The following is a 13,024-nucleotide window of genomic DNA, read 5'->3' as shown; positions in this document are numbered from 1 at the left end:
AGAGAAAACCATGAAAAGGGTCTGGGAATAATCATGTCGGAAGACCTTGGGCCAGATTCACGAAAGCAGTTACACAAGCACTTACGAACCTGTACATCTTTCCTCAATCTTTGACGGCTTTGGTTACATTTATTAAACAGTTTACAAGCATGAAAACTTGCCAATCAACTGTTGTTATTGTTATAAACAGCCTCCTGGTGCTTCGGAGCTCATTACTGTTTAATAATTGTAAACAAAGCCGCCAAAAATTGAGAAAAGATGTACAGGTTCGTAAGTGTTTGCGTAAGTGCTTTCGTGAATCAGGCCCCTTGCCTGTAAAGTAGCCGTCACAACTGCAAGGGAAAATTACAAGTTGGATAACTGGAACCTTTCAAACAAGGGACGCTATTCCGAGGATTCTTTTCAAGACGCTATGTTCAATTTCCTAATTTACTTAAGCCATCTCCCCTAATTCTCGGAATAAGCCAACTGCACCTATACTTATCCTTCACATCATTTTGTTCCCACCACAAATGTTACCAATTATAAAGCTATGTAACTTATACAGTCCAGAACTTGTATTAATATTTTCTAATTCACAGCATTGTTATAAATGAAGATAATCCAGTCAACTGAATGATTACAGTTTCTTAAGTAAACGAATTCTGCAGAAGACGTTGAAACTACCAGCTGATGTTAAAGACGGTAGCGATTGGGCAACGTAAAATAAAATGATAGTTTCAGGTGCTTAGGTATTATAAAGATGTATAATTTAAACGAAACCCAGATACAAGAGAGACGGACCTGCTCGTAGAAGGAAAGTAACATGTAAAAGGTCTGGGAATTATGATGTTTGACGACCGGACATTTAGTGACCATAAGCGAGCCAATATAGCGGCGGCGGCGGCCAGGAGAGTGAGTGGACGGTTTATGAGAACCTTCAAGTCCAGTAATTATCTATTTAATTCACAGGTGGAGTCCCGCCTGGAGGTACTCGGGTCCCCTTAAGAGCAACAGGAGAGATTGGTGAGACAAGAGGGAACACTGACAATATACACCTCACCCTCAGACTCCATATAATACCTCAATTATTGCGACCGTCTTAAGAGCTCAAAAGACGGGGCTTTTGGCATTGAACAACTCCCGAAACCGTCTCCAGGTAAACTCCAGGTGTAGTGTTTGGTGGCTAGACCTTACCCTAGGAGACAGGACCACCTCAAGATAACACCCGTGATCCTCTGGACCCCTCAAGATAACACCCGTGATCCTGTGGACCACCTCAAGATAACCAGTGATCCTGTGGACCACCTCAAGATAACCAGTGATCCTGTGGACCACCAAGATAACACCACCACCACCTGATGCTTGTCGGCCAGGAAGCTTGTCGTCTAAACATTACGATCGACAGTATTTTCACTTCTCATCCGTCCATTCAGACAGCATGACAAAGGTTGTTTGAGTCCCTCACAGTGGTCAGTGTTCGCCAGCTCCCTCGTTGAGTTTGGCCAGTAACTGGATGGGTGACGGCGTGGAGGCGCCCTTGGCCTGATAACCAGCGGACTTTACCCACCTGTCGTCTTGGCCAACACCTTCATTGGCAGTCTTATCAAATACTGGAGTTCTTACGCCTGGAAAATGATGATTCCAGTTAACACAAGGTGGGACCCCACGAGCCAGACCCCGGGGGCTGACCAGCTGTGGGAGTGGGGCGTCTTGGTGTAACGTAGGTCGGGAAAAATGAATGTAAAGAAATGAATAATAAAGTAATGTGTGAAGGTTTGGGGTGAGAGAGGGAGAGAGGCGTAAGAGAGGTGAGAGGAGTAAGGGCAGGAGTCTGGGAGTAGCGGGGAGTGGTCAGGTGAAAGGGAACGTTTGAAACGAGGCGGAGGGAGAGACTGAGAACACGGAGAGGAGTAGAAGGTAGAAGAGTAGCTAGGAAAGGCTGCCACCATCCATTCTAGTTCAGTACACAAGGATTGGAACTTGTCTGTATCACAACATTATCCAAGATGTTGTTAGCATGTATTAACTGGAATCATGTACTTGTACATGCAAGATTCTTTACGTCAATTAGCTCAAGAGTGCTCAACACTCTAGCTTGCAATATATCAGAAAATCCAAGGTCTAGGGAGCACAATTAAAAACAGTTTAAACAATGTCATCTTTTATATTTAACATGATAAGTATCATAATTCAGGCAATTTAACTTAATGTGGGGGTGGGGGAGTGGGGGAGTACCACGTGTGTCCCCCTGGGGTGGGGAGTACCACAGTACACTACCAAGTGCCTTGTGTCACGCCCTCAAGTAGGTCGAGGCCGCCCGTGTGTGTGCATGTGTGTGTACTCCCCTAGTTGTGCTTGCGGGGGTTGAGCTCTTGGCTCTTTGGTCCCGCCTCTCAACTGTCAATCAACTGGTGTACAGGTTCCTGAGCCTACTGGGCTCTATCATATCTACACTTGAAACTGTGTATGAAGTCAATCTCCACCACATCACTTCCTAATGCATTCCATCTGTCTACTACTCTGACACTGAAAAAATATTCTAACGGCTCTATGGCTCATTTGGGCATTCAATTCCTACGAGTGTCCCCTAGTGCGTGTGCCCCTTGTAATAAATAGCCTGTCTTTATCTTCCCTATCAATTCCTCTGAGAATCTTGTATGTGGTGATCATGTCCCCTCTAACTCTTATCTTCCAGTGACGTGAGGTTTAATTCCCGTAGTCTCTCCTCGTAGCTCATACCCATCAGTTCGGGTACTAGTCTGGTGGCAAACCTTTGAACCTTTTCCAACTAAGTCTTATGCTTGCCTAGATATGGACTCCATGCTGGAGCCGCATACTCCAGGATTGGTCTGACAAATGTGGTATACAAAGTTCTGAAAGATTCCTTATACAAGTTTCTAAAGGCCGTTCTTATGTTAGCCAACCTGGCATATGCTGCTGATGTTATCCTCTTGATATGAGCTTCAGGGGACAGGTCTGGCGTGATATCAACCCCCAGGTCTTTCTCTCTCTCTCTGACTCTTGAAGTATTTCATCTCCCAAATGATACCTTGTATCTGGTCTCCTGCTTCCTACCCCTATCTTCATTACATTGCATTTGCTTGGGTTAAAATCTGACAACCATTTGTTCGACCATTCCTGCAGCTTATCCAGTTCTTCTTGAAGCCTCAAGCTGTCCTCCTCTGTTTTAATCCTCATAATTTTGGCGTCGTCAGCAAACATTGAGAGGAATGAGTCTATACCCTCTGGGAGATCATTTACGTATATCAGAAACAGGATATGTCCGAGTACAGAGCCCTGTGGGACTCCACTGGTGACTTCACGCCAATCTGAGGTCTCACCCCTCACTGTAACTCTCTGCTTCCTATTGCTTAGGTACTCCCTTATCCACTTGAGCGCCCTACCAGTTACTCCTGCCTGTCTCTCCAGCTTTTGCATCAACCTTTTATGGGGTACTGTGTCAAAGGCTTTCCGACAGTCCAAGAAAATGCAGTCCGCCATCCTTCTCTTTCTTGCTTAATCTTTGTCACCTGATCGTACATTAAGCCTGTACGGCAAGATTTACCCTCCCTGAACCCATGTGTGCGAGCGTGTGTTTGCATGTGTTTGCGCGTGTGCAGGGAAGGTTGGTGTTGGGGTGGTGCATCTTACTCATGGTTGAGTGTGGTTGAGAAGTGTTGGCGCGCTAAGTACTCATAACTGCGGTGAGTGTGAAGGTGAGTGCTGTGTGTGGCCTCGTGGCGTGAGTCTGCAATTATTGCTAACGTGTTGGTGAGGCGGGCGGGGGGGGGGGGGGGTGATCATCTTATGGTGGGGGGGGGGGGGAACACACAGGAAGTAGGTGCTCAAGGTGAGTGGTGGTGGCGGGCGGCTCCTCACACCCTCATCAACACCTCACCATCCCGAGTCACTACAGTGACAGGAGGTCCATCACCACACCCACCAAGATAGCCGCCGGTGGATGGGTCATCTTGTCCCTGTAGACACACGCAGCCACCACCTCACGCAACCAAGACCGGTGTAAGGATATCAGCCTTGTGTCCCGGTGGAAGGATATCAGCCTTACGTCCCTTACCTTGAGGTTACCCCGGTGTAAGGATATCAGCCTCACATCCAGTATATCCAACATGGATACACACACAAGCCACAAAGACGTGATATATCAGTGAACAAATGGCCGCCAACTGGAGACAAGGCGCCATATTCCCTGGCTGTTACCCCCCCCCCCCTGAATATTACGTACCAAAAGGATTAATTCTACAAGATGACTGATGTTAATCACTGAGGAAGAAGCCAACAATTTAGAGGCTTACTCTTGACAATAACTTGTGTTATTAATTCACTAAGACATGTTAGCTCAAGATGATATACTCAGAGATTAATGACAGGACAAATCGAATGAAATCTCCAAATAAACATGAATATCTGAGCATTATCCCAGGCGTGCTATGGCAGTCAGCCCTCTGAGGCACTCATGCCTACGCCTCCAGGCACATGAGGGCCTCAGAGTGGGACTAGTGTGCTGGTAGCTAGACGTGGCATTCCCCACGCTGCCAACTGCCCCCCCCCCAACACACACAGTGTCCTGTACATGACAGTTGTACCACTGTGGTGAACACTGTGGAGAGGTGAGGGGGGGGGGAAGTGGAGGCCCATGTACTCCGCCCCGCACGACCCGCTCTCATACACAATTCTGGTCATCATTCTCTGGTAAATGTATACATCTGGGAAAATACATAACGACAACTCGGCAGGAGAAAGCCAGAAACATGGAAGAGGGAGAAAGATGGAAGAGAAAGAAGGGAGAAAGGGAGAGAGAGAATGAGAATAAGGAAAAAAAGAACGATAACGAAGAATAACACAGAAATACCCGTAGCCGTTATAGAGGTATAGGTCTTCCTTATACGGTAAGAGGCTTCACGCCGGCCTCAGTGACCACGGGACTCACTGTAAACTGAAGCAAGGTGGCACAAAGGGACACAAATGGAAACTAAAACAGCCAACAAGTCGAGGAAATGTGAGACAATACTGGTGCCGGGTACGGTGGTCAACACCTGGAATGTCCCAAGACAGGTGGTGGTGGTGGAAGCCACCTCCATCCACAACTATAAGTACACATTCACCAAGAATGTGGAGGTCAGAGTAAGCTATAAGGCAAGAGAGATACCAGAAGGCAGGGACACAAATAGTTAGACCTTGCTTCCCTCTTAGTCACTGATAGGTAAACCCTTATAGGTAACCACATTCTTTCATTGAACTAAATTGTTGGGTTAAAGTTTCCTTGGTGTTCCCTATCCTTGGGTGATGTGATGTGCACCTGTGGTGTGTGTGCACCTGTGGTGTGTGTGCACCTGTGGTGTGTGTGCACCTGTGGTGTGTGTGCACCTGTGGTGTGTGTGCACCTGTGGTGTGTGTGCACCTGTGGTGTGTGTGCACCTGTGGTGTGTGTGCACCTGTGGTGTGTGTGCACCTGTGGTGTGTGTGCACCTGTGGTGTGTGTGCACCTGTGGTGTGTGTGCACCTGTGGTGTGTGTGCACCTGTGGTGTGTGTGCACCTGTGGTGTGTGTGCACCACGAGAAAACCTTTCATGTTTTATTACAAAATTTTAAATTTTGTTCTGAGGGGCGAGTTTATTGGGCAGCGTCACTCATCCTGTGAGTGGACACACCGCCACAGTGACAGTATTGGGCAGCGTCACTCATCCTGTGAGTGGACACACCGCCATAGTGACAGTATTGGGCAGCGTCACTCATCCTGTGAGTGGACACACCGCCACAGTGACAGTATTGGGCAGCGTCACTCATCCTGTGAGTGGACACACCGCCACAGTGACAGTATTGGGCAGCGTCACTCATCCTGTGAGTGGACACACCGCCACAGTGACAGGATCTACCAAGCTGTATGGACTTGACTGCGGTGTTGGCAACTTGACAGGGTGAAGGGGCATGTATCTCGTGTGTAAACATTGAGGAACACTTCCGTAACCATGTATACCTTTACCTGAGACGGTAACTGTTGGAGGGTAAAGCAGAGGACTACCACAGTGGTGGAGGAGGGGGAGCGATGATAATGGAGAGAACGTTGGTAGTGGATGCCAAGGTCTAGCCTCCATATAGGGAAGCAGTCTTGGTCTTTAATTCAGTTTAAGCCAGTTGACAGAGTATGACCACCACCACCTTGGGGCGTGGTGGACATGCGAGAACCCCCCCCCCCCTCCCACACATGGGGGGGGGGGGGCTAATATACTTTGGAGCATCCCGCTCTCTCTGTGGGGGGGGGTCTGGGGATGGAGGGGGGATCGCCCCCCCTCTCGCTCTACGCAAGAGCTACTCAACCACGGGAGAAAGGAGAGTTGGAATTTTGGGCTTCAGGGGGAAGGGAAAATTGGGATCACTGACTGTTTCAGTGTCAAACTACAGTTGATCAGATGGTACAGTGTAGAAGGGTTGGTGCGGGTACCTCCACTACCCGTCCGCGCCGGGTAGCGGGTACCTCCACTACCCGCTACCCGCCCGCGCCGGGCTTGGCACTTGAACAACCAGGCACAGTTGACATATACCTTTTTTTTTATTAAATACCTAATATATTTTTATATTTAAACTTTAATTTTATATATACAACTTTTTAAAATTAAGTGAACACTGTAAGTGAAAATACAAATGGTTCACACATTATCATTTAACTTTAGACACTACAGGTAGTTTATTGGTCATAAAGTTAGTTGCTGTAGTTTATCACTTTGTGCTGTATAATGTCCAGTGTGTGTGTGTACTGTGATGTAGTATCATATGACTGTTTCTTAGCATTTTATAGCACTACAGTAGAGCTAATACAGTATTGCATTACTGTATAACAAGTATTACAACAACCTAGCAAGCTGAAATCTAATTTAAGAAATTGTACATTAATATTTCAGTTTTATTTAAATATAAATAACACAAAAAAATATATTTAAAATAGGCTAGAGTAGATGGAAGCATAGATCTGTATCCGTGTAATTAAGAAGCTAAAAAGCTTACTTTTGAGGAAAGTTGAAGAATCCAACAGCTCAGTGTCGAGGCATCTTGACTAAGAAAAGCTTTGAACATTGCATCTTGAACTTTCAGCATCAGTAAAAGTCCTTGAAAGCTCTCACGAGCAAGCTGGAAAGGTCACGATCAAGATGTTGCAAGGCTTGAGAAACTGTTGACCAGACCACACACTAGAAGTTGAAGGGACAGCGATGAAGTGATTAGGGAGATAATGATTACAAATATATGTTGTTTAGATGACAACCTCATTGGAGTCCAGACTTAAATGGGCAATAGACCTGTGCAGTCAGCATCAAATCAAAGAGGAGAATTCAGCCAATTAAATGTAATCACAAACTAATTAACGGGGAACCAATAAGTGAAGTCCTCGCAGAAATAAGCTGGGAAGAACAGCCAGATAATACAAACTTAAGCCAGTATTTTGAGAAAATAGGCACCGTTGCCCTAGAGATATGTACACCTCACATGCCATTAACGAGAAACGAGGCAAAATTACTTGTAAAGTAGGGCGGTGGACCTCTTAACTTGTCAAGAGAAAGAACGCAGAGTGTAATAGTCATCTGGGTAAAATCCGGCTCATCCACCGTGAAAAGCTCAGTCTCCTCAGGTGCTGTGATGGCTCCAGTACTTTTCTTCGTCCTCGGATTAGACAGACGAGAATACAAACTATAGTACTGGATTATCCTGTACAGATAAGACTAGGATTGTAATGAGAGTAGACAATATAAAGGACACGACAAAGCTCCGAGCTGATGGTAATCAGGTCACTCACTGGGCCACAGAAAATAACATAATGTTTAATGTTCCAGCTGCTGAACCATAGACAAAAAACACAAATATAAAAATGGAAACCACACAGGCAGGGCTCACCATTGAAAGAAAAATCAAAATAGAAGATTTGAGAGTAATCACGTCAGAAGAACTAACTTTTACAGAACACGGTAAAGTAGCTGTCACAACTGCAAGAAAGATTTCAGGCTTGATAACATTGAACCATTCAAACAAGAAACGGCTTCCAGTGATAATATGTAGACACTAGTGCTCTCTTGGATGCAATATTATTACATATTAACACCTTAGTTCAAAGCTGGAAAAATTGTTGACCTGAGGCACCATACCTTGAGGTGCTTCCGGGGCTTAGTGTCCCCGCAGCCCGGTCGTCGACCAGGCCTCCTGGGCATGGACTCCAATGAGACCATGCAAAGCTTTTACTGCTAGAATCCACTCAGTGGAACGTGTAAATTATTGGAACTGTTTAGAATGTGTAATGTGTGTTCCTAGAGCACCGGCAGGAGAGATACATAATATACACTTGGAACATGCGAGGACTGATGCCCCAATGTGCACATAGAGATAACACCACACAAGACCACAAGACACGACATGAAGTGCAAAATTGTCCCGTTGAGAAGATGAGGTGGAGTGGGCAAGCTGAGAGACGACTTTGTCAACATCAAAGGCCCACAAACTTCAACTCTCTTTAAACACATGCGGGGCATAACTGGCATAAAAATATTTCAATATTTTGGTTTTTCAATTTGATTTGTTTGTTTCCTGTGAGGTGTATGCTAACCGGCTCGTGAACCTTCACTCTTGTTCCTAAACCACTTCGAGAGCTTGTGTAATGTTATCATTAAGGAATAGTATGTTGTAGAGAGTGTGCCTAAGTTGGAGCCTCGCTCGCTGCCCCTCCGCTGTAGGAAGGTGGTCCATTGTTTTACAACTCCATCAGGTTCACCACACACACACCACTTGCCCAATGTAAATTCGAGCCAATTCTTTGTTACCAAATTCGTCCTCAACAGATGTTTCACAATCCACTTTCCCCCCCCCATTACTTTCTCCATTACTTGAGACGTAATGGATGTCAAGGGTACTACTGCTGCTCGGTAGTTTAGGGGCTCGTGTCTCCTGCCACACTTTAATATTGGTGGAGGGGTGCCGCTGTTACAAGGCTCCCAAACCTTCCCCTTCTAGTCCACAGTTATTGGTACATAGTTGGACAGTTACGGGTCCTCTCTCATGGGGGGGGGGGGTGTTGTGCACCTGGGGGGGGGGGCACAGTTATCCTCGTGGCTTTATTTACTTAGTTTATAATGTCATCATCTTGGTGCTGGGGAGATGTATACTAGTTGGAGGTACCTGGTAGTGCCAGGGATAGTCTGTTTCTACCCTAACCCCCCCCACCCCCTCCTCTCCCTCCCCCTCACCCGCTCTCCCAACTCATTAAGAACAAGTGTCGGTGTGTTTATAAATAATGAAATACTAAAAATAAAATAGTTACCTGTTTTCGTTGACTGCGGGAAGGTCCGACCATCCTGCTGCCTAGATAGTAACTATGTCTACCATAATACAAACATTGACTTACTAAGCAATTATATAGTAGAATTTGGTACTATTGGTTTTATAGTCCTAAAAAATGAAGCTAAAAACAAACTTAAATAATCCTTGGCCTAGTATAGCACACATGTGTACTATATTACAAAACAGTGTAAACAGTCTCCGTGGTGTAGTGGTAAGACACTCGCCTGGCGTTCCGCGAGCGCTATGTCATGGGTTCGTATCCTGGCCGGGGAGGATTTACTGGGCGCAATTCCTTAACTGTAGCCTCTGTTTAACGCAACAGTAAAATGTGTACTTGGATGAAAAAACGATTCTTCGCGGCAGGGGATCGTATTCCTGGGACCATAGGATTAAGGACTTGCCCGAAACGCTACGCGTACTAGTGGCTGTACAAGAATGTAACAACTCTTGTATATATCTCAAAAAAAAAAAAAAAAAAAATATTAGGCCTCAGATGGCGTGTATTAGGCCTAGGGAGGTTAGGTTAGTTTGTCTTTGCAACATAGTAAAACTTTTCCGGTTTTTCCAAATTCAATAGTAACCATTTCTGTTTTATAATGTCGTTGTAAGTGGGTATAAGTACTATGGTGCTCATGATTACTATAAGTACTACCACAACAGGAGGATGGGCAGGAAGGTGAAGGGTTGGGTCTCAGTAGGAGAGAGGGGGGGGGCGGTGGAGAGAAGTTGGGTGTTTATGGTGCTACGGCTAAACTATGAATAGCAGAAAATGTTTTAACTTTCCTAACATCGTGAATAATGTTGTATAATACTATAAGAACAAATCATTGTTCAAAATTTAGTTTTCAAAATATTTAGCGAGGTATGGGTGGCAGCGAGTGCCAATAATGGTTGTGTGGGGGGGGGGGGCGAGTGTGGCGGTGGCATGCTGCTCTCTCCTTAATACTGGCCACCCTTGACCAGCCTATGACCATCCCGTACCCTACACTAGTCCCACTACAAAGATGAGTGCGGCTAGCCCCAAGCATCTGGCTTCCAACCCTGGACAAACAGACAGACACATTCTCTCTCATATAGAAGGGGTACCAAGCTGTGCCTGGGTCTTTCTCAGTTTCCTGTCCCCATTCCTCTCTCCTTGCCTTTCCCTGAACATCTGCACTCTTCCCCCTTCTCTCCCTACCCTCCTCTCCCTCTATCCCTGTCTACCCTCTTCTTTCTCTCTCCCTCTCTTTCCATCCTCAATCTCTGAAAATGTAACTTTTGAGCAGCTGAAATACCGTTACTAAAAACTTTGGAAAACCAATCCTCGATTTCAGGCATCGCAAACATTGCCCGGGGTTCGCTATAGCAGCTGGTATTTCCTACAAGATGGCACTGGGGCTAACCCTTGTCACATCCCCATCATGTGGCATCTTGAAAAATTGGATGATGCCCCAAGGCTCAGTCCTCCAACCTTAGACATTATCCTTTTAGGTATAGATATTGTGTGATAGCCAGCGAAGCATCTAGCTATGAGACAAGTCTAACATTGTCATGTCTAATAACGGCTATCATGTCATGTCTAACAGTGATACCCATGTTCTTAACAGTGAGATTTACAAAGTTTTGTCACTGCAGGTATTCTCACCGAGATGTTTGTATTGTTTTCAATTTCCAGTGTATTGGTAATAGACTTAAACATCAGAAAGATCCTTGCTTATATTTCCAAGATTTAAGGTCCTAGTTTTTGTGTGTGGACATGATTACGACATGGTCAATACTTTTAGTGACACGTGAGTCAAGTAGAACTGTAATGATTGTTAGCGATAATACAGATGTCATCTTTATAGCCAATAACAGTCTGGTCAGCCCTGAGTGGGCATGCTGGGTGTTAGTGAGGGCATCAGCACTTGAGAAGTGTGAGGCATGAACACTTGAGAAGTGTGAGGCATGAGCACATTGTGCAGTCCTCCTACAAAGAACGTCGCTGTTCGCTCGTGTGCGTTACATACGGCCAAAAATTGTCTTACTAAAAAATGGAAGCGGGTCGCGAAAGTAACGTACGGTTCCGTTTTCTGTTTTGGGTCCTCTGGTAGGTTAGGAGAGACCACTTTAAACTGACCGTGTTCTGAGGCCGGGACACGTCAGGAGGACGGGCTGGTGTGCGTGTAGGCATATCAGGTGGTGAATGGTGAGGTGAGGAAGTAGCAGTGAGGTGCGGTAGTCGTCCTTGGTGTTTGCGTGAGAGCGGCGGGTGGCCAGGTCCAGCAGTGGCTCCTGGTGTCTCAGTCGTCGCCCCTCGGCCGTGCATGCGTGTGGTGTCCTGCGTCGCTCCCCGCACCCGCTGTCAATCTGGTGTTTTGCTCGCCTCGTCTAACTTGGCGGGTAGTCGCCAGTATCCCGGCGGACCGTTTATCCTGTGCGTGCAGCTGTTATCCTCAGGATAGTCGTGTTCACAGTGCTGGGAGCCCTACACCTGCTGCAGGAGTCTATACCTCAAGCGTGACTCTTGATAGCATTCAGGAGTGTCGCGTCAGCCGCTGAGTGACAGCCTGTTTCAACCTGCGCCCGACGGACGAGGATTGTCCTCCTGTAGGGAGCACAGCGTGTCGACGAGTGTGTCGTGACTGGCACCCATAGTGCCACTCTAGAGTGTGATAGAGCCAGGCACCAGAACCAGGCACTATGTGGCTCTACATGAACCGCGTCAACCTGGACGCAGTCACCAAGAACCAGATCGTCTACATTGGTGACGAACTCTGCCTCAGCAACGATGAGGTGTGAGTACCCTGTCTGGTGTGGCCGCTGGTCCGCGCCTCATGTGCGGCCACGCCAGGTGTATTGTTCAGTGTGGGGGGGGGGACTTGTCAGGTGTGTGTGTGGTGTTGGTATACAAGGTGTCACATGTGTGGTGTTGGTATACAAGGTGTCACGTGTGGTGTTGGTATACAAGGTGTCACATGTGTGGTGTTGGTATACAAGGTGTCACATGTGTGGTGTTGGTATACAAGGTGTCACATGTGTGGTGTTGGTATACAAGGTGTCACATGTGTGGTGTTGGTATACAAGGTGTCACATGTGTGGTGTTGGTATACAAGGTGTCACATGTGTGGTGTTGGTATACAAGGTGTCACATGTGTGGTGTTGGTATATAAGGTGTCACATGTGTGGTGTTGGTATACAAGGTGTCACATGTGTGGTGTTGGTATAGAAGGTGTCACATGTGTGGTGTTGGTATAGAAGGTGTCACATGTGTGGTGTTGGTATACAAGGTGTCACATGTGTGGTGTTGGTATACAAGGTGTCACATGTGTGGTGTTGGTATACAAGGTGTCACATGTGTGGTGTTGGTATACAAGGTGTCACATGTGTGGTGTTGGTATACAAGGTGTCACATGTGTGGTGTTGGTATACAAGGTGTCACATGTGTGGTGTTGGTATACAAGGTGTCACATGTGTGGTGTTGGTATACAAGGTGTCACATGTGTGGTGTTGGTATACAAGGTGTCACATGTGTGGTGTTGGTATACAAGGTGTCACATGTGTGGTGTTGGTATACAAGGTGTCACATGTGTGGTGTTGGTATACAAGGTGTCACATGTGTGGTGTTGGTATACAAGGTGTCACATGTGTGGTGTTGGTATACAAGGTGTCACATGTGTGGTGTTGGTATACAAGGTGTCACATGTGTGGTGTTGGTATACAAGGTGTCACATGTGTGGTGTTG

At 46.4% G+C, this 13,024-nt stretch overlaps 1 protein-coding gene across 16 annotated transcripts in view; it reads left to right on the top strand.

Annotated features, from left to right (window-relative positions):
- Positions 1-13,024, top strand: part of LOC123774023 (NAD kinase) — a 166,904-nt gene that overhangs the window by 91,720 nt on the left and 62,160 nt on the right. The window contains exon 1 of one of the 16 annotated variants that reach the window (XM_045768117.2): positions 11,576-12,077. The exons of the other annotated variants lie outside the window; for them this stretch is intronic. Within the exon in view, the coding sequence (XP_045624073.1) occupies positions 11,983-12,077 (95 nt within the window). The 5' untranslated portion in view covers positions 11,576-11,982. Of the gene's footprint in view, positions 1-11,575; positions 12,078-13,024 lie in introns of those variants that run through there. 16 annotated transcript variants of the gene reach the window in all.

Source organism: Procambarus clarkii, chromosome 91 (assembly GCF_040958095.1).
Source record: "Procambarus clarkii isolate CNS0578487 chromosome 91, FALCON_Pclarkii_2.0, whole genome shotgun sequence".
Taxonomy (NCBI): Eukaryota; Metazoa; Arthropoda; class Malacostraca; order Decapoda; family Cambaridae; genus Procambarus; species Procambarus clarkii.
This window is presented reverse-complemented; position numbering and strand designations above follow the sequence as displayed.